General features: G+C 47.1%; 1 protein-coding gene across 2 annotated transcripts in view; it reads left to right on the forward strand.

Annotated features, from left to right (window-relative positions):
• The window catches only part of EPHX1 (epoxide hydrolase 1), a 52,318-nt gene that overhangs the window by 24,379 nt on the left and 4,088 nt on the right, over positions 1-23,851 (forward strand). For both annotated transcript variants that reach the window (XM_030195713.1, XM_030195714.1), the window contains 4 exons: positions 2,215-2,442; positions 3,973-4,102; positions 6,260-6,474; positions 21,417-21,525. In XM_030195713.1, coding sequence (XP_030051573.1) covers positions 2,215-2,442; positions 3,973-4,102; positions 6,260-6,474; positions 21,417-21,525 — 682 coding nt within the window. The remainder of the gene's footprint in view (positions 1-2,214; positions 2,443-3,972; positions 4,103-6,259; positions 6,475-21,416; positions 21,526-23,851) is intronic.

The following is a 23,851-nucleotide window of genomic DNA, read 5'->3' on the forward strand; positions in this document are numbered from 1 at the left end:
ATTCCTAGTATTTGTGTTTCAATTGTGTAAGATTGTTGATCTGTTATGAGGTTTTGGTAAGTAGTGGGATTGTGCTGGCTGGATTAAACCAGGAGTTTGGTTTTGTCTCAGTTCAGTTTAAGTTTGACAGTTGTGGCCCGGTTTTCCATGAGGTCGAGCCCTTTTTTGGCCTTATCCAGTATCTCTGTAATGATGCTGTTGAAAGGTACGTAGATGGTGACATCGTTTGCGTATATGAATGGGTTTAAACCCATTTTTTCCAGTTTCTTGCCAAGTGGAGCTATCAGGACATTGAATAATATTGGTGATATTGGAGAACCGTGAGGGGACCCCACATTCAGGGATCCAGGAGGCTGAAAATTCATTGGACATCTTGACAAGGAAGGCTCTAGTTCTTAGAAAACCGTTGAACCAGAATGCTACTGTTCCAGTTATTCCTATGTTGTTGAGCAGGGTGATTAGTATTGTGTGATCTACTAGGTCGAAAGCGCTTGACATATAAAATTGTAGTAGTAGTATTGACTAGCCTTGGCTTATTATTCTTCTAAATTTTGTGATCAGGGTGGTTGACTGTTTCAGTTCTATAGCATAGTCTGAAGCCTGATTGAGCTGTGAAGGACTGAGTAGTGTGTTATGTATTCCATTAATTGTTGTGCTACTAGTCCCTCTATTGTTTTGGTCATCAGTGGTATTGATGCCACTGGTCTGTGATTAGTGAGTTCACTGATCTTTCTGGTGGCGTCTTTAGGGATTGGAGTGAGTGTGATATTTCCCTTCTCAGAAGGGAAATGGCCTTTCGAGACAGTTAAGTGTTTGAACCATTCTGGTGGGGTTTCCGTCATGTAGTTTGGGCAGCTGTCTAGTAGGCGATTGGCGTGTGCATATTTTGTCAGTAGTGCTTTAACTGGTTGTTGGTATCTTAAAGGAGGACCAGATGCTTTCTGCCTTGATGTGGTCCTTGTTGATTGATATGAGTGTTATTTGCGTTGCAGCTAGGATTGACCTTATTTTTATTGTTTTTTCTTCAAAATATTGTGCGAGTTCGTCTGCTGTTGGTGGTTTTTCATTTGACGTTAGCAGTGCTTGTGTGTTCAGTACGTTTTTTCATTGGTTCTTATATTTGTTTCATGTTTATCTTTTCTGGGTGCCGCTTAGGCTCTTTTTATGGTGTTTATACTTGCTTAGGACTTTCCTCCATGTGGTTTTGTTCACGTCTGATTTGTTTTTGGACTATTTTCTTTCCAGTTTCCTGCACAGTTTTTTCATCTCTAGTAAGTTTGTCAAAAACATCGCAAACATAAATGGTATAAAAACTTAAAATAGATTCTAAAAGAAATTGGTTAAAAAATACAAATAAAAAAACCAGGTTATATGTTGATACCATAAATATGAAGGGGTAATATAAAATCAAACATATAAATGGCAAGTGACCGACTCACCTGCAAATGCGCAGTAGAGACTTCTCTGTCTGTCCCACCCTCACGTCAAGACGTGATGACGTCAGAGTGCGGAACAGAGAGGGAAACGGAGTCGGAGCCCGGAAACTAACATCGCGCGCACCAACCTCCACCTTCCCCCCCATCCCCACCGCCGCTCCCGCCCCCCTCCGTATCGGGCCCCCTGCACTGACCTGACAGCGCCTCTCACCTCCGTGTGGAAGCGCTGCAGGCAGCAGCAGAGCGAGAGACGCTGTCAGGTCAGTGCAGGTGACCTGGCATTGAGGGGGGAGGGAGCGACGGCGAGGAGGGTAGCTGGAAATCTCGCCCGTTTTAACGGGCTTAACGGCTAGTATAGACATAAACAAATGGGATCTGCTGCTATCCGAAATGTAAAGGGGGTGGGAACTTCCGGTTTGGACCTATCCTTCTGGCAGGATAGGAACATATCAGCATTTATGGAAAGTGATAAATCAGTCTCTTAACAATATTCTTATAAGGTGTAAAGTTCTTTTATGCTGTATTATTGAGTGTATAAGAGTGGATCCTGGATCCTCCACTTCCCCTTCCATGATAACCCCTCTTTCTCCTCCTGCTGCCCCTGATTCCCTCTCTTCCTGTTGTGCTTTGATCCTCCTGTCCTTCCATGAAGTCTCTCATCTATCTCTCTCTCTCTAAGGTCTCTTTTCTTCTCCACTCCCTCTCTTCCTCTCGTGCGCTGTCTGTGGTAAGCAGTGATTTCTGTCCTAATTGGAAGCATTTCTCTCTCAATCTTTAGGTATCAACATTCATTTTGTTCACGTGAAGCCTCCACGCTTGTCCAAAGGCTGCACTGCCAAACCCTTGCTAATGGTCCATGGTTGGCCCGGTTCCTTCTACGAGTTCTATAAGATCATCCCTCTCCTTACGGATCCTGCTGGCCACAGCCTGAGTGAAGAACCCATCTTTGAGGTCATCTGTCCATCTATCCCTGGCTATGGCTTTTCAGAAGCTTCTCACAAACCAGGTGCCTTGTCTTTGCGCCCTTGGGTTGAATATACACAGTATGGCTACGTTACCTGCATAGATGGTCGACGTCCCCAGAAAGGGGAATGGGACTTGATATACCACCTTTCCGTGGTTTTTGCAATTACATTCAAAAGTGTTTACGTAGTATATAAAGGTACTTATTTGTACCTGGGGCAATGGAGGGTTAAGTGACTTTCCCAGTCACAGGGGCTGCAGTGGGAATCAAACCTAGTTCTCCAGGATCAAAGACCGCTGCACTAGGCCAGTCCCCCAGCAAAATTCACCCTGGGGATGCACTTTCTCCTTCTGTCTCTTTGGTGGGATGGCAAAACCCTTGGCCCAGATGGCTGCTGCCTGCCACAGACAGAGGAGAAAAGATGGAGCTCACTGGAACAGGAGCAACTGTACTTTGTGCAGGCTGGAGTGGAGGGCGGCTGGTGCGGTGTGGTCGAGCTCTTTGCGGGTGTGAGTGGACAACGCCCACGAATTGTGACCTGGCTGCAGCCATTGGCTAAGAAGCTTGCCTGGCCTTTATCCTTCAGTAAAGCATAAGCAGGAGGAGAGGTGAGGTGACAGTTATAGCCCAGCCCTGACACCTGCCTCACTGGCATTAAGAAAGAAAAGGACAGTGTTATAGGTCCAGGATTATGGTGCCAGTGACAGTGCAGCGGTTGGCCCACCCCTGCACACTGTACTAGAGGTAGGGCTCTGGAGGAGTATCCCAGTCAGGATTGTGGTATCGAGAAGGCAGGGAAGAGGGAGGTGTGCTGCAGGACTGTGGTAGCACAAGAGTTCAGGCCCAGCCCAAGCCTGCAGCTCAGAAAGAAGGAGTTGGAGAGAAGTGTATGAGGACAAAACTAAACTAAGGGTCAAAATAAGTTGAGAAGATGTCCAACTGTCCATCCTGCCAGGAGGAAGGGAGGGAGATCGAGTGTAGTCAGAGATTCAGTCTAAATTGGGGAGAGAGAGAGCAGGAGAAGGGTGAACCTGGAGAGAATGATTTCTGGAGAGGGTTGAGCTTGAGGAGGGAGAAAATTAGGGGGAGATGGTATTGGGCCCGGGGTGGAGAAGAGCCAGGTCTTATGGTGGAAGAATTCTGCACAATTTTCAAAACTTGTGCACACAATTCCCCCAGGAGTAACCTTAATCCCTGCCAGTAGGTGTCACTGTTTGCAATAGTTGCCAACATTCTGCTCCCCATCAGCCCCAAGGAGCAGGGAAACCAGCCTAGTCTCCATGCGTGCTGCCATTGGGCTGCCCAAACTGCTGTCTCGCACCAGGCTTACCTCCTTTTGCAGAAAACATCGTCAAGAAAATCCTTCACCCTGTCCTGTGGAGGTCGTATGCCGGTAGTGGGCTCTAAATTGCATCCCATCTACCCCATTCCTGCTGTGTGGTGTTTTTGGACATTTTGTACCATGCAGATGTGCTCTGTGATGTTGGCTTGGATGCTTCACTGCAGGGAATACATTCCTCTCGTTGTCCGTCTCCTGGTGGAGAAATAATACGCCGTTGTTTCTTGTTGCAGGTTGTAACTCTGTGAGCGTCGCCCGCATCTTCTATAAACTGATGCTACGCCTGGGCTTCCGTGAGTTCTATGTCCAGGGTGGAGACTGGGGGTCGCTGATCTGTACCAACATAGCACAGATGGTACCCACGTAAGTCATATATTCATTTGCTTCTGGACACAATGCAGAGGCTCGTGGGACTTTTTCCAAGATGTCTAGAAAAGGGGGTGGTGTGTAGAACTGGGAACCTTCCTGTGACTCTGTCATGTGCAGTGGCACTTTTACAATGATAGGAATTCCCAGTAATGGCGTCAAATAAAGAGTTCCAGCATTTTCTCCTACTGGGAGTCCGGCTTCCAGAGGCTTTGCCTTTCCTTGTTAGCTTAGTTCCTGCTGCTTATTGGCCCAGGACCTTTCTCTGACCATCTCCTGGGACTTCCTGTTGCTTCGGGCAGCACCACCAATGCCTCTCCAGTGCCCGTGAAAGTGCTGGTATCCTGTGCGTGTAAATATGAGTGCTCAGTTGTAAAATATCCCTTACACAAGGGCTCGACAGACCCCAAGCACCAGGTCACGATGGTGCCTAAAAAATCTGACCTGGTACCTAGGTTTTGTCCCTGCCGGCAGGGAGGAAAAGCGTAAGATACGTTGGACCCTAGGGTGAGGAAGCTGGATAGAGATGGAGATTGCTGGACACCGGGGGGGGGGGGGGGGGGAGCTGGAGAGAGATGGAGATGTGCTGGACCTGCCAGGAAGGGGAGCACAAGAGGAAGAGACAGAGAGAGAGATCAGGCTGGGGGAGGGAAGAGCCAGAGACTGGATTGGGGTTTGAAACAGAGCAGGAGAGATGCTGGACCCACAGACGGAGAGAGGGAGTTATGCCAGACCACAAGGGGCTCAGGGGAGAGAGAGGGAGCGATGCTGGGCCTGGGGTTTGGGAGGAAAGGAAGAGAGGGGAGGGACAGGGCACAGACAAGAGATGCTAGGCATGGAGTAAAAATAGAGACGGGGACACAGGGCAGTGGTGGAAAAGGGGTTGGATAGCAACACTGAGGGGCATTGTTGATCACAAGGGGAAGGATAGGGACACAGAGGGGCAATGCTGAATATAAGGGGAGGATAGGGACACTAAAAGAGCAGATTGTGAACATGGTGGAAGTTAGGAACAGGGACAATGAGGAGAGATGCTGGACAGGACAGATAGGGACACAGAGAGAAGAAATGTCGAAAAGTCAGGAGACCCTGGAAAGGCAGGAAAATGGAGAAAAGCAGAAGAGACACAGACCAAATCGAATGGAAAAATAAAATGCTCAGACTACAAAGGTAGAAAAAAAACATTATTTTATTTTATTAATCAATTGGACCATGTCAGCTTTAGGAAATGTTCATCTCTGATATCTTTTGTTTCTGTTTCTCTAGTGTTGTTGGGGGGGGGTCTGTGCTAAGGGAGGGAGGGAGGGAAAACTGGTGTCAGTGTGCAGGTGAAGAAGATTCAAAAGCTGGAGAGCAGTATGCCACAGGAGGGTATATGAGGTGGTGAATGACAGATCTATGGGTGTGTGTGTTCTGCTGGGGGAAGACAGAGATAGAGCTAGGGTGTGTGTGTGTGTGGGGGGGGGGGGGGGGGTGTGGGTGTGTGTGTGCATACTGGCTGGTTACAAGTCTGGCTGCTAGATCCTAAGAAACTTTCTTGAGCCCTGCGTATGGTGACTTGGAAGAAAGCCAGTCTGCTTTTCCGGCGTATGTGGAATATGTGATTCCTCAGGGAGCCAACGGCCTTCTATGAAGTTCAAGTCCAGAGGTCTGAAGCAATTTGGGAATGTCATGTGCTTTAAGAAGACAGAGACATTTTTCAAAAGCTGCATTGACTGTTTAGTTCCAGAGGAATCCATGTTAAATGTGGACCAGAATGATGTTCCCAAATGTGACCTGGGGGATCTCAACCAGTCAGATTTTCAGGCTGTTCATAATGAAGGGAGTGTATGGAAATCTCTCTCATGAATATTCATTGTGAATATCCTGAAAACCTGACTGGCTGAGGGTCCCTCAGGATACGCCTGCTAAATGGTGGCTGTTTGTCTATTGAACTGCGATCCACTAAACAGTTGCTTAGGTCACGGTGGAAAATGAAAGTTGCCAATTCAGCTTTTTTTCTCTCTCTCTGTTGCTTCTTCGGCTGCAAATTGTATTTTTAACATTATTTTTTGCTGTTTATGTTGCTCTTTGAGCTTAATGAAAAGGGAATTGCACTGACCTTGAGCGTCCTTTAGTCACTAGGCCCAGTAACCAGTTCTTTCCCTCTTCCAGCCACGTCAGAGGCCTCCACGTCAACATGGTCTTTGTGTCGAGGATGAAGTTCACTCGGCCGCTCTCTCTGATGTTGGGCCAACGCTTTCCAGGGCTCTTTGACTTCCAGGATGAGGATGTGAGACGGATGTTCCCTTTCCTGAAGAAAGTATTGTATAAGGTCATAAGGGAGAGCGGATACATGCACATCCAGGCGACCAAGCCCGACACTGTTGGTAAAGAGCTTTTGATCTATCCTGGCAGGAAGAGGGAGCAGCTGGGAAGCACTGGGTGGAAACGTAAATGAAATGCACCGTGTTTTAGGTTCAGCTAGATCCAGCAGGAATAAAATGTCAGGCTTCTCTGTTTCCTGGTTCACTCTCCTTTCTTATAATCGTATTTCTACCTATTGCCGGAGGACGGGGTGGAGTAAACATGCTAGTTTGGAGAGTTGGATCTGATGAGGTTAGGGTTAGAGGTGAGGATGGTTGTCTTGTCTCTCTCTCTCTCTTGCCTTTTCTTTTGTGCGTTCATACTTTTCTCTCTTCTGTAAGGAACAAAGGGTGTCTCTTATATCCCGCTGAGAGCTCCTGCTTTTGTATGTTTCTTCTTTCATGTGTATCAGTTTGATTTCTGGGAAATGAGAGAAGCAAAATCTGGCGTATCAGATTCCCACCGTTGCCGGTTCCTAAGTTAACGGTAAAAAAAATCTTATGACCGATGATAAGACTGCAAAGGCAAAACTTTAGCACTTGAGGCCTTCTTCTGAAGAACGCAAACAGCCAGTGGGAAGATCTGCTGGTATTAATCGCTTTTCTACGTGGCGTTCTGCAGAGGGGAGGGCCTCCTCCCTCTTTCTCTTTTCAAGTGTGCTTTTTGCATGTCACTGTTCTTATGCTCACGTTCACAGCTCTCCAGTGTCTACCCTTTATTTTTTTTGTAACTACCCTAGCCGGATCACATGATGGAGACGTGAGTCTGCAGTGATCCGGAGGCTCCCTGCGTCTAACTGTATATAACCAGGCACTATTTAACTTTATTTTGCCTTCGATGTCTCCAGTGACTTGGCCGTCTCTTTATGGACAGATATCAGTGTCGGGATCCACTATATCCTCTAAAGGAGCCCGAAAAGAAAAGGCGCAGATGTGGCAGGGGCCTGCACCATGAGGTCTTTCCCTGGGTCAACAGGCAGCTCTCCTCCGCAGTTGTGCAGACTTTGGAACCCAGGTGGGAGAAATTATTTGATCAAATTCAAGGTTTTGAATCGCATTTCAAGGCGATGAATTGGCGAATGGGGGAGATGCAACAGTTTGGGTCTGATTTAGAAGATACCGTGACGGGACCAGAGATCGATGCACTTTAAACTTTGACTGAAAGAACAAGCAACAAAACTTGACGACCTTGAAAATAGGCCCCAAAGAAACCATGTGCGTTTGATCGGGTTTCCTCAATCGTTGCCTGAGCGTCATCTTCCCCATTTGCTGAAACAGTGGCTCACCTCTTATTTACCCTCTTCGAGTGAGAGAGATTTGTTGAGGATCAAGAGGGCCCATTGCCTGGGTCACCGTAGGCCTGGGCAACCAAGACCTCTTGTGGTTATAGCAAACATTTTCAACTGTGCTCACAAGGCAGCTTTATTAAAGTACTATCAACAGCATCGATAATCATGAGGAAAAGACTGTTTTGCTGTTCCAGGATTATTCACCTGCTTTGCTGGAACATAGGAGGCCTGGTGTTCATTTATTTTTAATTCTTTTCTGGTAATTAATTGGAGGTGGGGAGCCTCTCAGGCGTCGTAGTTTGCAGGGGTACCCAGGGGCGGCCCGACCATTAGGCCACCTGAGGCAGGGGCCTTGGGCGGCACTCTTCAGGAGCGGCATCTCGGAGGGGTGGCATTTTACCTCATGGAGATATTCCAAACCCGGCAGTGGCAGTGATTCCCATACGCTACTTTGTTGCTGCCGGCATCAGCAACTTCCCTTTACTGCGGCCGCCTCTCTGATGTAACTTCCTGTTTCGTCAGAGGCTGAGGCAGCTGCAGTAAAGGGAAGAGGTGGATGCCGGTGGCAACAAAGCAGTGTATGGGAATCGCTGCTCCTGTCAGGTTTGAAAAGTCACTGTGAGGTAAAACGCCGTGAAGAGGGGGAGGGATCAGCGTCTCAGCCGGGGTAGGGGGGGGGCGGCATATTAGCTTTGCCTTTGGTGGCATCTTGCCTTGGGCTGGCCCTAGGGGTACCTCTAGAGATGTTAAAGGGGTTTGGGAGGGTGGGTGGAGGGGGTGTGATAGGGTGGGGAGCTACTTTATGTAATTCTGCAGTTGTTCGGGTTGGGGATCTTTCTTTTCTACTTGAGATGTCATTTACCACTGTCTCTTTCCTGCTCCTGGGTGAGGCTGGGCACCTGGGAGCTTTTTGTTAATGCATTACCATTTGGATGGATGGGTCTATATTACACGTTTGGTGAGTAGCACGCCTGCAGGGGCCTTTCAACTCCTTACTTGGAATGTGGGGGGCATTACCTCACCCATGAAATGAACAAAGATTGTAGGAGCCCTAAAACGCCATAAGGCTGATATTTTATGCTTATAAGAGACTAGGTTGTCGTCCACCAAGCATTGAAAGTTACAAAGGCAGTGGGTTGGCGACTTCTATAGCTCCCCTTCTGCAAGTAGGTGGGGAGGGGTTGCGATTCTTCTCAACAGATCTTTGCAGTGCACCAGTAGACTGCTCTTCCATGATGAGCTGGGTTGCTCTCTTGACATTTACCTAAATTTACAGGACCGGGAGTTGGTATATGGCCCTTTTGCCAGCTTCTCCACCAGTGTTCTCAATATTCAGGTCTGCCTTTGATTATCTCAGGGGATATGAAAGCAGTAATGGATCCCATTTTAGACCATTCAACAGACTGGCATTCTGGCTCTGGGGGCAGTCAGGGAGTTTTAGCTAACTTCTGTTTGTTGCTTGAACTTGTGGATGCATTCGGAAGAAAGAGTCTCCAGAGCTCATCACGTCCTCTCCAGGTTAGACTACATTTTTGTGCGTAATACTTTTTTTCTCCCATGTCTCTTCTGGATCAATTGACTCCGAAGAGATTTCGGATCATGCGATGATTTGGATTGATCCGGGACTGGAACCTTATTTTCAGCAGTGTTCTAATTGGCGGTTTCCTGCCTACCTTTTTTCTTCTCCTGACTTTTCTAAATACTTGCACAAGCAATGGGATGATTTTGTTGTTAATAACCAACGACACATGGATGACCCAGCTTTGTTCTGGCCCATTGTCAAAGCAGTTATGCAGGACGCCATTATCCCCTATGTCTGCGCAAGAAATAAACGCATGGCGAAATGCATAGTAGACTTGGAACGTAAAGTGAGAGCGGCAAAGCGTAAATGTATTGTGTACCCAACCGATATCACTCATAAATTTGGACCTGAAGATTTGTTTCTCCTGTCTTAGCAGACAGGTTGGTGGGGTATTTGCCAGGGATAATGTGGGGTTTGCCAATCTGTGATTAATGTTCGCAAGTTGTTGTTGTTCATGGCTTATTGGCATTACTTTTGATCAGCCTGGATGCAGAGTGGCCCGTTGTCTTATGTGGCTATACCTGCCCTCTGTTCTGGTCCAGCTGCATCTCTGCTGGTCATCGGGGTGCGGTACCTGACAGGGTTGCCTGCTTTCTCCACTGTCATTCTCTTTGGAGCCTGTGTTGTATACACTAAGATGCTCAGCGGAGGTGCAAGGGCTAGAGATTCGAGACACTGTCATTAAGGTCCTTGCTTACACTGACGATTTGCTTGTGACCCTCTGTGAACATCAGTCCTCTCTGCCTGCTCTTAATACATGCTACTGCGCAATATGGAACCCTTTCGGGGTTGCGTTTAAATGTATCAAAATCATTGGGTTAAACAAGAGCCTCCCACATACTGGCAATGGCGTAACAGATTTCACGCCTTATTGTTAATGGAAGTCCGAGCTGTTGCTCTGAGATTCAAAAGACAAAAAGAACTATATCTTACTTGGAAAAATTATATACATGCTCTTGCACCTCGTGCCCGTAGCTATATTGTTAATCAGTTGGGGGACCCTCACATTCCTACATGACAAACTCTGTAACATAAAAGGTGACCTTACATCCTTGTGACTAGGGAGACTGATGCCTCAGAGGGGGAAAGGGGGGGAGGGAAGAAGTACAATAAAGATAAGAGGGAAGCGGATGAGGAGGGGAGGGGAGGAAGGGGTATTTCAATCCATATTGAGGATAAAACATTAAGTGTACTGTGGACTCTACTAAGGGCTGCGATAGGGTGTTATAATACGTTTGGAAAGAGTTGATGATGTTTTTGATAACTTTATTATTCGTTTACATACACAACACAGATGGACAGGGACAGAGGGGGGTCCTTCTGTTAAAGTTTAAAACTTGATGGCGATTTTTGGTTTTTTTTTAAGAGAACTTGCTGTAATAGGTAGGAAGTTTGCCTGTACATATTATTTACAATGTTGGAGTTGTGTAATTGGTACTGTCATCAATAAAAATTGTTTATACCTAAATGTATCAAAATCGTGGCTCATCCTCGGAGGGGGGACTTTCTGCTCACTTGGGCAGCTCAACAGCTTCAGCATTTAGGGGGGGGGGTTATTCCTGCTAATTTGGCCTTCTTATATCTATGTATTGTACAGCTACTCTATTTCACTGCTGGGGTATATTAATTTATTTAATATGACTATAACCCCACGGTGGCTATATGTGTTCCAGATGTTACCTCTGTACTTGAAAGTCAAGGGTGAGTGACTATTCCATAAAGATCTTCAGTCATATCTGTGGCTGGCTCGGAGGGTCTGGTTCCCCAAAAACCGAGATGTCATGGGGGTTTGGGTTTCCTCAATATGCACCACTTAACGGGTGGCCTGTGCCATGAGACACTTTAATGACTGGTACAGGGGGATGTCGGATTTCTCGGTGACTCCACTTGACACTGTTGTGTTTTCTTATGGCCCATTTCAGTTGGGAACTTCACAATTTGCCTGGGCATTGCCCTCGTGTACTGCTACACAATTTGTTCCTAAAGTCTGAACGTGCTGCCTGGTGCTGGTTGTGTAGGAGACGTCATTTTTCAGCACCAGTGTCTCCATTCATTTCTCTTCGGGGTAGGACTGACACTGCTGGGGTAATGTTTCTCTACCATGTGTTCACGGAAGAAGGGAAGATTCAATCTTTTATGGACGTGCAGGCAACGTAGTCTGTGCCTAAAACTGACCAATTTGCATGTTACCAGCTTTGTCACTGTGTCTGCAGCCATGTGAGGATGTGCAGGAGATTCTTTCAGAGGCCTTGATGTTGAGCTGTCAGAATTGAGTGCTCTTGTCAGTACTCTGCAGAACACTGATTTTGCTCGCTTGGCTCGTAGCTGGTCTGAGGATCTGTTGTCTGAGCTTACTGGAGCCCTGCTTCGAGACTATGTTCAGTGGTGCTTTGGCAGTGCGTCGCTGTGGGAGTTGCAATACCGGTTTGCCCTTCGCTTATATATGTATCACTGGCCTGGGCCAGCAAATCGGCGTTGACTGAATCTGGAGCTTGTGTCAAATGCAACGCTTGGACGTATGTTCTGGAGCTGCCCACTCATTCAGATTTTCTGGCAGTAGGTCCTGGGAGATGCTGAGTGCAGTTCCCTCGCATCCTTCATTGCAGTTTTCCGACTTCCTCAGCCTCTCCTTCGTGAACTTGGAGGGTTCTTATGCGTGTGGTTTTGTCATTTTCTTCACTGGAGAATACCTGCAGCTCTACTTTAGCAACTTGGATGAGTCCTATGATCACTTTGCTTTCCATGGAACGTCTAGAGATTGCCAATATTTCATCAATTCAAGGGGAGAGCTTTCAGGGAATTCAGGAAGGTTTTGGGCGACAGAATATTGGATTAGTATAATGTGTAGCAGTTGATATTGAGGGAGGGGTAGGGGGTGTTGATTGAATTTATTTGAATGCATCTGTGCATTGAAATGTGTTTCTTTTGCCTCTTGTTATGGAAAATTCTATAGCGTGTTGTATCTTTAAACATAACTGCCCTAGCCAAGTCACACTGCAGTGATTTTCTTGGCCGAGAGCCACAGACTATGGCCTTCTCTGGAACCCGGTACACGAACCTCCTAATTCCAGAGACTTGTCATTGTTCAGCAGTGGCTGAGGTTCCTTCCCTGGTCTCCCATGAGCCGTGATCGCAGCCCCAGGCTAAGACTGGAACCTGAGTCTTTCACCTGGCAGAGCCTGGTACCTCAACACCAGCCCAGATAGGAATTTTGATAATGCTTCACTGCAGGGTTGAGGGAGGAAGAACTGTAGAACCACAGGTCCTGCTGAGATCTTGTGAGCAGTTCTGACTGCTGTCACTCGGCGTTCTTTCACAGCTCCATCAGCAAACAGGAAATTTTGGCTGAAATCCAGAGTCCTGTTAATCACTAATATGGGATGACTCCTATTTGGCACTGGGCGTGGGATTAAACATACGGAATCCCTCAAGGCAGGGACTTGTTCCCATTTGTTGGTGGCCCCTAATCCAGTAATTGTAGGATTAGCAGCTGAGAAAGCAGAGAGAAAAGGAGGCTGGGCTTTAATCCTGAGGGAAGGATGAAAACATAAAAGTGCAAACCTGGAACGAAATGTAAGGAGGACCAGGGAGAAACTTTGCTATTGTGGATGTTCAGATTCCCCACACTATAAGTTAGGTCTATTTAATTAGATTATTTTACTTTCTTTCACATGATGGCCCAGGGAGCAGAAGCCAGGACTGCAAAGCAAGTCGGAGCATGTTGCATGACATATAATCCTCACCCCACATCAGTGGCGTACCAAGGGGGGGGGGCAGTGGGGGCGGTCCGCCCCGGGTGCACGGCGCTGGGGGGTGCCGCGGCGCGCGCCTGTCAGCTGAGTTCGCTGACCGCTAACTTCGCTGCAGTTCCCTCTGCCCTGGAACAGGTTACTTCCTGTTCCGGCCGGGGCAGGGGGGGGTGTCATTTCACCGGGGGGGGGGGGGGGGGAGGTGTCATTTCGCTGGGGGGGGGGGGCGCATCAGCGATCCGCCCCGGGTGTCATGCAGGCTAGGATCACCACTGCCCCACATGCTTAATCTCTGTTGTGTTGCTTTCCCTCAATTAATCCATCTCATTGTAATGTCCTCTGACTCTTTGCCCTCCCATTCTGTTCCTCTTGCCCACCACTTCTGTTTCTTCTCCCACGTTGACTTCCCCTTATCCACTCTTTGCTTCACTTTTCCATCCATGATAAATATTTATGAGGAAATTCAATCCACTGAGAAGATGGCAATCTGAGATGCCAGCAAACCTGTTCCTGGCACCTGACCCCCCCTCCCCCAAGCAGGAGGCATGATTCATCTGACTCCTATCAACACAAGAATAGGGGGCAGAAAGCCAGGCATATCCTGCAGGGGTCATTTCTGTCCACACTTGCGTCTTCCTTGCTAGCTGTACCTAGGTTACCATATTTGCTGTGACAAAAAAAAGGACACAAAATAAATTTCAGCCCGTCCCCACCATGCCCCAGCCCTGCCCCTGTTCAGTTCCCAGCCACGCCCCCATGCCACAGTGTCACCTTGACCCCCCCCCCCCCAAGAAAGCCAAATTCTGTAAGCAGCAAAAATACTGGTAAAGTAACAGAAATGCATTTTCTTCCGTGCTAAATACAAAATGAACATGAAATGCTTAGACCTGTACATTTCATATTTGCCCCTTTCTTTTTCCTCCCATCCATGAACAGCTTATCCCCATCTTCTCTTCTCTCCATCCCCTTCTATGTATGTCCCTCTTTTCCCTCCCTCTTCCCCCCCCATGTATGTTCCTTCCCCAATCTTTTTTCCAGCCTCCCTCCTCCCACTTTTTTTTTTACAGCTCCCCCCCCTCCCTCCATCCACATCCCAACCCCTCCCCTCCCGTCCTGTGCCTTATCATGCCTGGTGGTCTAATGGCCTCTTCAGGGCAGGAAAGATTCCCCTTTTTCCTGCCCAGCACTTCTGCTGACTACTCACTGCCAGCACCGCTTCAAAATGGCTGCTGAGAGTTCCAACGGTGACCTCACAAGACTTTGACGGAAGCAGTGCTTTTTTTGTAGAAAAAAAGGTGCCGGAACTCATTATGGGCGGGGTCACCACATATGACTCCACCCCTATGATAGCCACACCCCTTACACCAGCCATGGCGCATATAAACAGACATCATTGAAAATATTATACTAGTATAGGAGAAAAAAATACCGTTATTTTGTTTTTCATTATAAATCATTTCTGTAAGCTGTTACAGCTCCAGTATACCCAGTGCAAACTAAGACAGCAGATGTAAATTCTCAAATTGGACATATTCCAAACACTAAAATGAAAATAAAATGATTTTTTCTACCTTTGTTGTCTGGTGACTGTTTTCTATCCATATTGGTCCCTGATTCTGCTGCTCTCTATCTGTTCTCTTAACTCCGTTTCCAGGGCTTCCTTTCCATTTATTCTTTACTTTCCTCCTTTCTTCTTCATTTCTTGCCCTACATCCATAAGTAAAAGCTGGGTCCTCCTCCATGGAATTGACTGGAGGAGGCATAATGTGGATCCAGCTTTTGCCTATTTTTTTCATCCATGTGCAGTTTTTCCTCCTCTCTTCCCTTTCCCTCATCTCCATCCATGTGCATCTTCATCTTTTTTTCTTTCCTCCCCTCCATGTCCAGCATTTCTCCTCTCTCTCCTCCCCTCCATCCATGTCCAGCATTTCTCCTCTCTCTCCGCCCCTCCATCCATGTCCAGCATTTCTCCTCTCTCTCCGTCCCTCCATCCATGTCCAGCATTTCTCCTCTCTCTCCGCCCCTCCATCCATGTCCAGCATTTCTCCTCTCTCTCCGCCCCTCCATCCATGTCCAGCATTTCTCCTCTCTCTCCGTCCCTCCATCCATGTCCAGCATTTCTCCTCTCTCTCCGCCCCTCCATCCATGTCCAGCATTTCTCCTCTCTCTCCTCCCCTCCATCCATGTCCAGCATTTCTCCTCTCTCTCCGCCCCTCCATCCATGTCCAGCATTTCTCCTCTCTCTCCTCCCCTCCATCCATGTCCAGCATTTCTCCTTTCTCCTCCCCTCCATCCATGTCCGGCATTTCTCCTCTCTCTTCCCCTCCATACATGTCCGGCATTTCTCCTCTCTTCCCTCCCCTGTATTCATATAAAGCAATAATTCTCTCTCCCCTCTCCTCCATCCAAGTCCAGCATTTCTCCTCTCTTCCCCCAAACCTCTCCATCCATCCATGTCCAGCATTTCTCCTCTCTTCCCCCAAACCTCTCCATCCATCCATGTCCAGCATTTCTCCTCTATCTCCTGCTTTCCTCTCCATCCATTTCCAGCATTTCTCCTCTCTTCCCTGCCCTCCCATCCATTTGCATCTCCTTCCTGTCTTCCCTCCCCTCCATCCATGTCCAGCATGTCTCCTCTCTCCCCTGCCCTCCCCTCCCATGTCCAGCGAGTCTCCTCTGTCCCCTGTCCTCCCCTGCCATCCATGTCCAGCGAGTCTCCTCTGTCCCCTGTCCTCCCCTGCCATCCATGTCCAGCGACTCTCTCTTCCCTGACCTCCCCTGCCATCCATGTCCAGTATGTCTCCTCTCTCCCCTGCCCTCCCATCCCATCCATGTCCAGCGATTCTCCTCCCTGCCCTCCCCTCCCAACCATGTTCAGCAATTCTCCTCTCTCCCCTGCCCTCCCCTTCCATCCATGTCCAGCAAATCTCTCTTCCCTGACCTCCCCTCCCATTCATGTCCAGTATGTCTCCTCTCTCCCCTGCCCTCCCTTCCCATCCATGTCCAGTGATTCTTCTCTCTCCCCTGCCCTCCCCTCCCCTCCCATCTATGTCCAGTGATTCTTCTTCCCCCAGCCCATCCTCCTCCCAGCCCTGCCTGCTATGAAGCAATAAAGAAAGGCTGCCAGCGTTGGACTCTGCAGCGCGAACGGTGCAGGCAGCGATTGAGAGAGGCTGGCAGCGTTGGAGCTTCCCTCTGCGAGTCCCGCCTATGCGGAAACAGGAAGTTGAAACAAAGTAGGCAGGACTTGCAGAGGGAAGCTCTGATGCTGCCAGCCTCTCTCAATCGCTGCCTGCACCGTTTGTGCTGCTGAGTCCTAGAAAAACAGTAAGTAGGGGAGTGAGAGAAAGGGTGCAGGACTCGCCAAGGGAAAAAAGGTGCCAGTACGCCATACTTGTGTGTACCAGCACAAAAAGAAAGCCCTGGATGGAAGTCATGTGAGGCTGCCACTGGAACTCTTGGCAGCCATTTTGAAGCGGTGCCAACAGCGAGAGTGGTCTGTGGCAGCCACGGGCTGGAAGGAGGAGGCTCTTTTTTTCTCTGAAGAGGCCATTAGACCACCAGGCACAATAAGGTACAGGAGGGGAGAAGAGAGGAGGACACCCTGAGGCCTGCCAGCCAAGCCAATCTGCCTACAAACCCGGACAAATGGGCAGGCTGGCAAAACCCATCTGGACATCCCGTGGTCTCCTCAAAAAGAGGGCATGCCCAGGTAAACCCTAGCTTGTACCTTCTTTCTACAAGTCTTCACCAGTATGGAGTAGGGATTCCAGTTCATTTCATGAGGAGAAGAGAAGGTGGGGCTTGAGATAGGTCAACTCTGCATAAGACTGGGGCTGCTCAAGGCCTTTCCTGTCCACCTTACAGTCATCTTGATAGTAAACGTTTTTCAGTACCCAGAGTTGTCAAAGAACTAGTGTGCAGAGAGCGTTTATGTATTTCTGCAGTGGCATTTTCCAACGTTGTTTTGCATGAACTTAGGACCCACACAGAGTACAAAGAAACATGAAGAGAAGCAGAGAGCCTTGCTGATGAGGGGATGACTTGGTCTTGATCCACAGGCGTCTGTGCTGGGATGGATCCTTTGCAGATTTAGCTTCGAAGCATTTTCTGAGGTATAAAAGACAAATTCTTGTAGGGATTTCTTTAATTGCGACGGATCAAGGGCTTAAAAGCAGTTCAGACAAACAGCACAGCTGGAACAGGCTCAAAGTAATGCTCATAAATGGGCCAATAGTGAAATCCCTCCTGGAAAAAAAATGGTTTAAAGGACATCCCCACAACTGCAGTAGCCGTTCGACAGATGCTGTGAGGAGACTCAGGATGGAAGGACAATATTGTTGGGTCTTTCTGCAGAATGAGATGTAGAAGGAGCAACGGATCCCTGGCTTCTTAGGATTCTGCCAGTCTAAGTGACCTGCAGTAAAGGTATCAGGCCATGGATGACTTAGGGGGGCTGCAACTTCTACCAGGGTTTCTTGGCAGACTGTTTGCTGGGTGGTTTGTCATTGCCTTCCCCAATCATCTTTACCCTGGTACTTATTTACTGGTCAAAAGCAGCTGGCTACCTGATGGAAATCCCAGGGCGGGGTTTGAACTCTGGTCACAGGCAGACTAGGCAAGCGGCCTACCAATTGTCAGGGGTATAGTCAGACACCTGATTTTGGGCAGACCTGAGCTCAAAGTGGGTGGGCACAACAACGCCGACCCTCCCCCTCCCTGGAATCTCTCCCTTCTCCTTCCAGGTGATCGAGGGGGTCACTTAACTCCACCCCCCCCCCCCCAAAAAAAAAAAAACCACACACTGTTACCTTTAAATTGTTTAGGTCTCTGCTGGCAGCGAGCAGCAACACATGCCCCTGTTCATATGAGCCCGAGGTTTTCCTCGGCCGCAACTTCCTGGTCCTACGAACAGGAAGTTGTGTCAGAGGGAAGGTTTGTGCTGGCGTAAGCAGGGGAATGTGTAGCTGCCCACTGCCGTCGAAGACCTAAAGGATTTAAAAGTACCGGGTTGGGGGGTGCGGGGTTTGGGGAAGTAGAGTTATCTGACCCCTGATCTCCTGGAGGTAGAGATGATACTTGTCTTCAGCTGGAGGGGCTTGGGGGGGGGGATCCCCACCAGTCACATCTCTATGCCTTTGCCAATTGAACTGTGAGGCCTCATTGTCTTCAGTGTTGTTTCCTAACTACAGGTTTGTGCAAACATTTAATTACATGAACAGAAACTGAGACCATCTTTACATTCTACTAAGTTAAACACAACGTCCTTCTTCACATTTTAATGCAAAACTACTGTTACTGCCTTCATTTTTCTAGATTTCTATGCATGCACTGCCTGCAGGTACATCTGCCTCCTGCTGGTTGATTGAATGTTATCAACGTCTGGATACCATCAGAGATTGCACTCATAATGTGTGGGGTGATTAAATAAATAGGGTCGGAGTGACTGGTCGGGACTTAGTATGGCAATTGTGCATGTAACTGCCAGAATTCTGTAAAGCGTGTCGTAAAATAGCAGCACGCCATGACCCGCCCACATGGACATTCTCATTGCAGTTGCAAGGAGTAGTATTTAGATGACAGTTTTCTACATCTCACTAACACTGCTACTACTACTACTTATCATTTCTCTAACGCTACAAGGCGTACCCAACGCTGTGCACTGAACATGTAAGAGACGCTGTTCTCTAAGCCCGACTGGAAGAAACCGTTTAAGAACGCATCACAGTTTTGGTCAGGTTTGAGTCCTTGGGTTATAGGATCTCTGGCTATTAAGGCTGAGCTACGGGTTGGACTGTTTTCCTCTGCTGGTGTAGCTGTAGATAGTTCGGACCTAATTTGGAGAATCTTGTTGGCAAAATGATCAGCTAGGTCTTGGGCGGTGGGACATGTTTTCTGTGAATGTGCATCCTTATTAGTGGAAGCTAGTGTTTTAACTAAGGATAAAGGATTTTGGTTGTCAAGAACATCTTGACCTATTAGGCTGCTATAGTATTGGCAATTTGAGTTTGCTACCTTCTTTTTGTAGCATTGGAGGGCTGACTTCCATTTGGATTTATCAGTAGTATCTTTGTTCTTTCTCCATTGCTTTTCAAGGCATCAACATTCCTTTTTTAGGATGTATAGTTCCTCTGTAAACCATGGTGAATTTCTAGATGACTTGACCTTTTTAGTGGTAACTGGAGCCATTTTGTCTAGTATGGCTTTTACCTTGGTGTCCCAGCAGGATTTGATCTAACCATGTGTAGGAGATGAGGTAGTGAGGGAATCTGGTAGCTCAGACCAGAAAGTGTCCTCGTTGATTTTACCTCTGGTGGAGAGGAGTTTGTATGTCTGATTCACTTCTACCTCACCTGACCTCAACACAATCTTGTATTTGTTATCAACTGAAATGGCAAATGCCTATACGGTACTTTGTAAGCCACATTGAGCCTGCAAATAGGTGGGAAAATGTGGGATATAAATGTAATAAATAAATCTGGTAGCATTTCTAGCAGCAGCTCACCACGTTTTCTTGCAGTAGCAGGATGGCTTGTACTGTACCATTTATCTGACGAACCGTCACCTCTCTCCTTTCCCATCACTCATCCTTTCAAAATTTTCTAGTGATACCATCTTTTTGGGAAATTGAACCGAAATTATTGCTTTCCTAGTATGTTCATGTATAAGGACCAGAGCATTGAATAAACTATCATAGTCTCTTCATCATGAAACTTCACTTTAGACATTTAAATCAGAACTTAAGACCTTCCTTTTTTCACTCTTAATTTTTGTTTACTGCCCTTGGGGATTGGACACAATTGAGCGACCGACCGCACACTGTCTCCCCTTCCTCCTATCCTGTCTATGTTGTAGTTTCATCCTTTTCTCCTTCTAGTCCTGTGCTGTTATTTTTTACTTGTGATGTATTATTTTCCTTTATCTCTCCTTTTTTATAGTTCAGCTTTTTTATTGTTGACCAAATACATAAAATACATACAACGCTTTACCTCTTCTTTTAACATAACTGTTTAATCTGTAAGCCACCTAGACATATGTTTCATGGGTGGGATAGCAAATATTACATAAACTTGAAACTTGGAAGCACACCCAGGAAATGTTTTACCAAAACTTCCATTTTCACAAGTAAATGCTCCAAGGAACCCAGAGCCCATGGAGATTGCTATTCTGCAGCTCTGTCCTGGACCAGTGAGCGACTCTCAGTACCTCCAGATATCAGGAAAATAGGTGTCTTGAGAGCAGTAGAAATACTGGGTGTAAAGAGAGAGAGGTCTATCCAGGAGAAAGAAAATAGGCAAGTTATACCTCTGTACAATTTACTGATATCTTATTTGGGTTTCATGTCCAGTTCTGGAGAATGTACCTCTAGAAGGATAAGGAAAATAACACCCTGAGATTAGAGAAAGGCTGTGAAAGTAATGCAGGACCCTAAGTAGATGAAAGGAAGATGGGGCATGAGAGATGTTCAAATGCCTTCAAGATAAATCCTTTTATCCCCCTCCCCCAATTTTCAGAGGAAAGGATGGTCCAGAGGTCATGATATTAGGGTCCAAGGAGGTGGACACGGGAGCAATCTAAGATGTCTCTTTGGGAGCTCTTTTGAGTAGGTATGTGTGAAGGGAGAATATTGAAGTTCAAGAAAGCCTGAAGGGAACTTTGCGATTTGTATAGAATTGTATCATTTCTAGGGATGAAACTTCTCGTTGGTTTACTATACTGAGGACTGGCCTCCTAGTTGTGTTACATTTCAGAAACTATTGATTTAAATAAAGCAGACCTTGATTTGAAAACAAAAATGGAAAGTTGATAATTTTGTGGTCACATACTGTCGTCGATACAAAGGTTGGCTAAGTGTAGAACACCCGATGTCCATGTTTCCAGATACTGAATCTTTTGAATGTGTCTCCTTATACTGCTCTCTGCTTTCCTTCCTCTCCTTTGCCCTTCTCATTACCCTTCACTATTAGATGAGTTCATTGACCACCAAAGCCCCGGAGTACATGACCAGCAAATCTTGTTTTCCTTTTTCTACCTGGGATTTTCTCTCTCTCACCATCTCAGGCAGCTGTTATTTGAGATCATCGTTTCAACTGCCTGATAGTTTATGGTCTCTGTACTAGAAGTCTAGGTTTCCCTTCCTTCTGTTGAGTCAGAATCCTTATCTTTAGCTTTAAATCCTAAAACTCCTGGTGGTCTCCAAAATAATTTGACAATTTTAAGAGAACCAAAAAGAGTGGCTGCTTAGCTTCTGAAGAGGGAGTGGTCATGCTGACACTTGGGAGCAGAATCAGCATTGTGGGGGTGAAAACTCTGCTGACTCTCTTCTCTGTTTTCTGCCGTTCTCAGGCTGTTCTCTGAATGACTCACCTGTGGGGCTCGCTGCGTACATCTTAGAAAAATTCACTACGTGGACCGACCCGGAATTCGTGAATCTGGAGGATGGTGGACTAGAGAGGTATAGTAGAATTTAAAAACCACTGCTTACACTGCTGTACAGATACCAGGAAAAACAGTCTGCTCTGTCGAGCTTTCCGTCCTAGTCAAGGCAGGTAGATCAGACAAGGAAGATACTGGGGTTGATGTAAATATGGGTCGTAAAACTGCTATAAGAATTTGGTTCCTTTTACACTGTGTAGGATGGATCCTGTGCCTTCAGGAATCTGGAGATATATACAGATGAACTTTTCCCAGTGAAAGGCATAAGGGCGAAGCAGACCGTGAGAAAAGCAGCTCATAAAAAGACCTGCTGTTTGCCAGATTGATTCCAAATTCTGTTTTTCATTTCAGTTTATTGAAGTAAAAAAAGAAACTCACATTACCTAAAGAGCTAGGTGGATAGACTTGATACAGAAATGAGGCCAAATGAGTTCCTGGGTGAGGTGACCATTATCTCGGGGGCTCCTGTCATGTACATATGAGATCATGGGTCAGAAACCCCTCAGAGGAAACCCTGTGGACTGTGCCTGAGGCAGGGGCGTAGCCAGCCTTCCGTGGGGGAGGGGTCCAGAGCCCGGGGGGAGGGGGCACATTTTAGCCCTCCCCCCGGTGCCGCCCCCCCACCGCCGACATTGCTGCCCCCCCTCCCGCCGCGAACCCGCTGCCGCTGCAGCCTACCTTTACTTTTGCTGGCGGGGGATCCCACTCCCCGCCAGCCGACGTCGTCTTCTCAGTCGCTTCCTGCTGTTCAATTTGTTTGCTGACGTCCTGTACAATTACGTGCAGGATGTCAGCAAACAAATTGAAGAGCAGGAAGGACTGAGAAGACGTCGGCTGGCGGGGAGTGGGATCCCCCGCCAGCAAAAGTAAAGGTAGGCGGCGGCGGAGGCGGGTTCGCCGGGAGGGGGGTCCTGGGGTGAATCTGCGGGGGCCCCGGCCCCCTCAGGCCCCACGTAGCTACGCCACTGGCCTGAGGGCCAGTTCCCCAGATATAAATGATATAAAATCAGACATTGGTGGATACTCAGGTAACACCCCATTTCTTAAAATTGAACAGGAAAAAGCTCAGTTCTTGTCGTCGGGTTCTCATCTTCTGACTTGATCTCAACTGAGAAGGTTTACATTGGAATGCTCCCTAAAATGTTAGGGGTAACTGGGGATAGATAATCTGTTGTCAGTAGAGGCTCAGGCACACTCTGTACCTAGGAAGATGTTCTGGATATTGCAGAAACGTAGACAAATCGAAAAAGAACTTTTGAGTCTGATCAACGTAGGCTGGTAGTCCAGACGTTAATATTGTCTGCAATGTTATATTTATAATCCTGTCAAGCTACCAGTCTGTGGGGAACAACTTCACAAACATAATATATATAAACATATATCTTGTCAAAATAATGTAAGATAAAATCATTGCATCAAATCTTTCAATGCTTGCTGAAAAAGAAAAGGCTTCAAATGTTTCTTGAAAGTACAAATGCTTTTGTGGAGGTGAAAGTGTTCCATAACTTTAGACCTGTGATATAAAATATAACAGATCCTCTACCCATCGAGCCTTATGCTATGATGGAACATCCAGTAGATCCCTCTGAGCTGCGTTCACATCTTCTCTAAGAAAATGTATGCAGAAAACTGCAAACCCGCAGAATCCAGCAGAGCGTTTGATACATTCAGTAAAGAGGTTGTATAGGATTTCTTCTCTATTTTATTAAGTTACGTTGGCTGCCAGGCCAGAGCTGTTTTTAATGCTGAAATGTGAAATATTGTGCTGGGAGAAATTAGGTCTCTTCAGAACGATAACATCTTTCGAAAACAATTGAAACCCTAATTGGTTCCAGAAATATGTACTCCTTAGGTTTTAGATATACTACTACTACTACTTAACATTTCTAGAGCGCTACTAGGGTTACGCAGCGCTGTACAATTTAACAAAGAGAGACAGTCCCTGCTCAAAGAGCTTACAATCTAATAGATAAGAGTGAGACAAATATAGGACAATCAAGCCATTGTGACATCACTGATGAGGTTGGCTCTTAGGCATTGGTGGAATGAGGCATTATGACATCACAATCTCAGCTCTGGATACCAGAGACTGAAACTCTTCACACTAAGGGGGGAAGTGGGCCAAGTATAGGACAGTCGAGCCATTGTGACATCACTGATGAGGTTGGCTCTTAGGCATTGGTGGAATGAGGCATTATGACATCACAATCTCAGCTCTGGATACCAGAGACTGAAACTCTTCACACTAAGGGGGGAAGTGGGCCAAGTATAGGACAGTCGAGCCATTGTGACATCACTGATGAGGTTGGCTCTTAGGCATTGGTGGAATGAGGCATTATGACATC

Source organism: Microcaecilia unicolor, chromosome 3, assembly GCF_901765095.1.
Source record: "Microcaecilia unicolor chromosome 3, aMicUni1.1, whole genome shotgun sequence".
Taxonomy (NCBI): domain Eukaryota; kingdom Metazoa; phylum Chordata; class Amphibia; order Gymnophiona; family Siphonopidae; genus Microcaecilia; species Microcaecilia unicolor.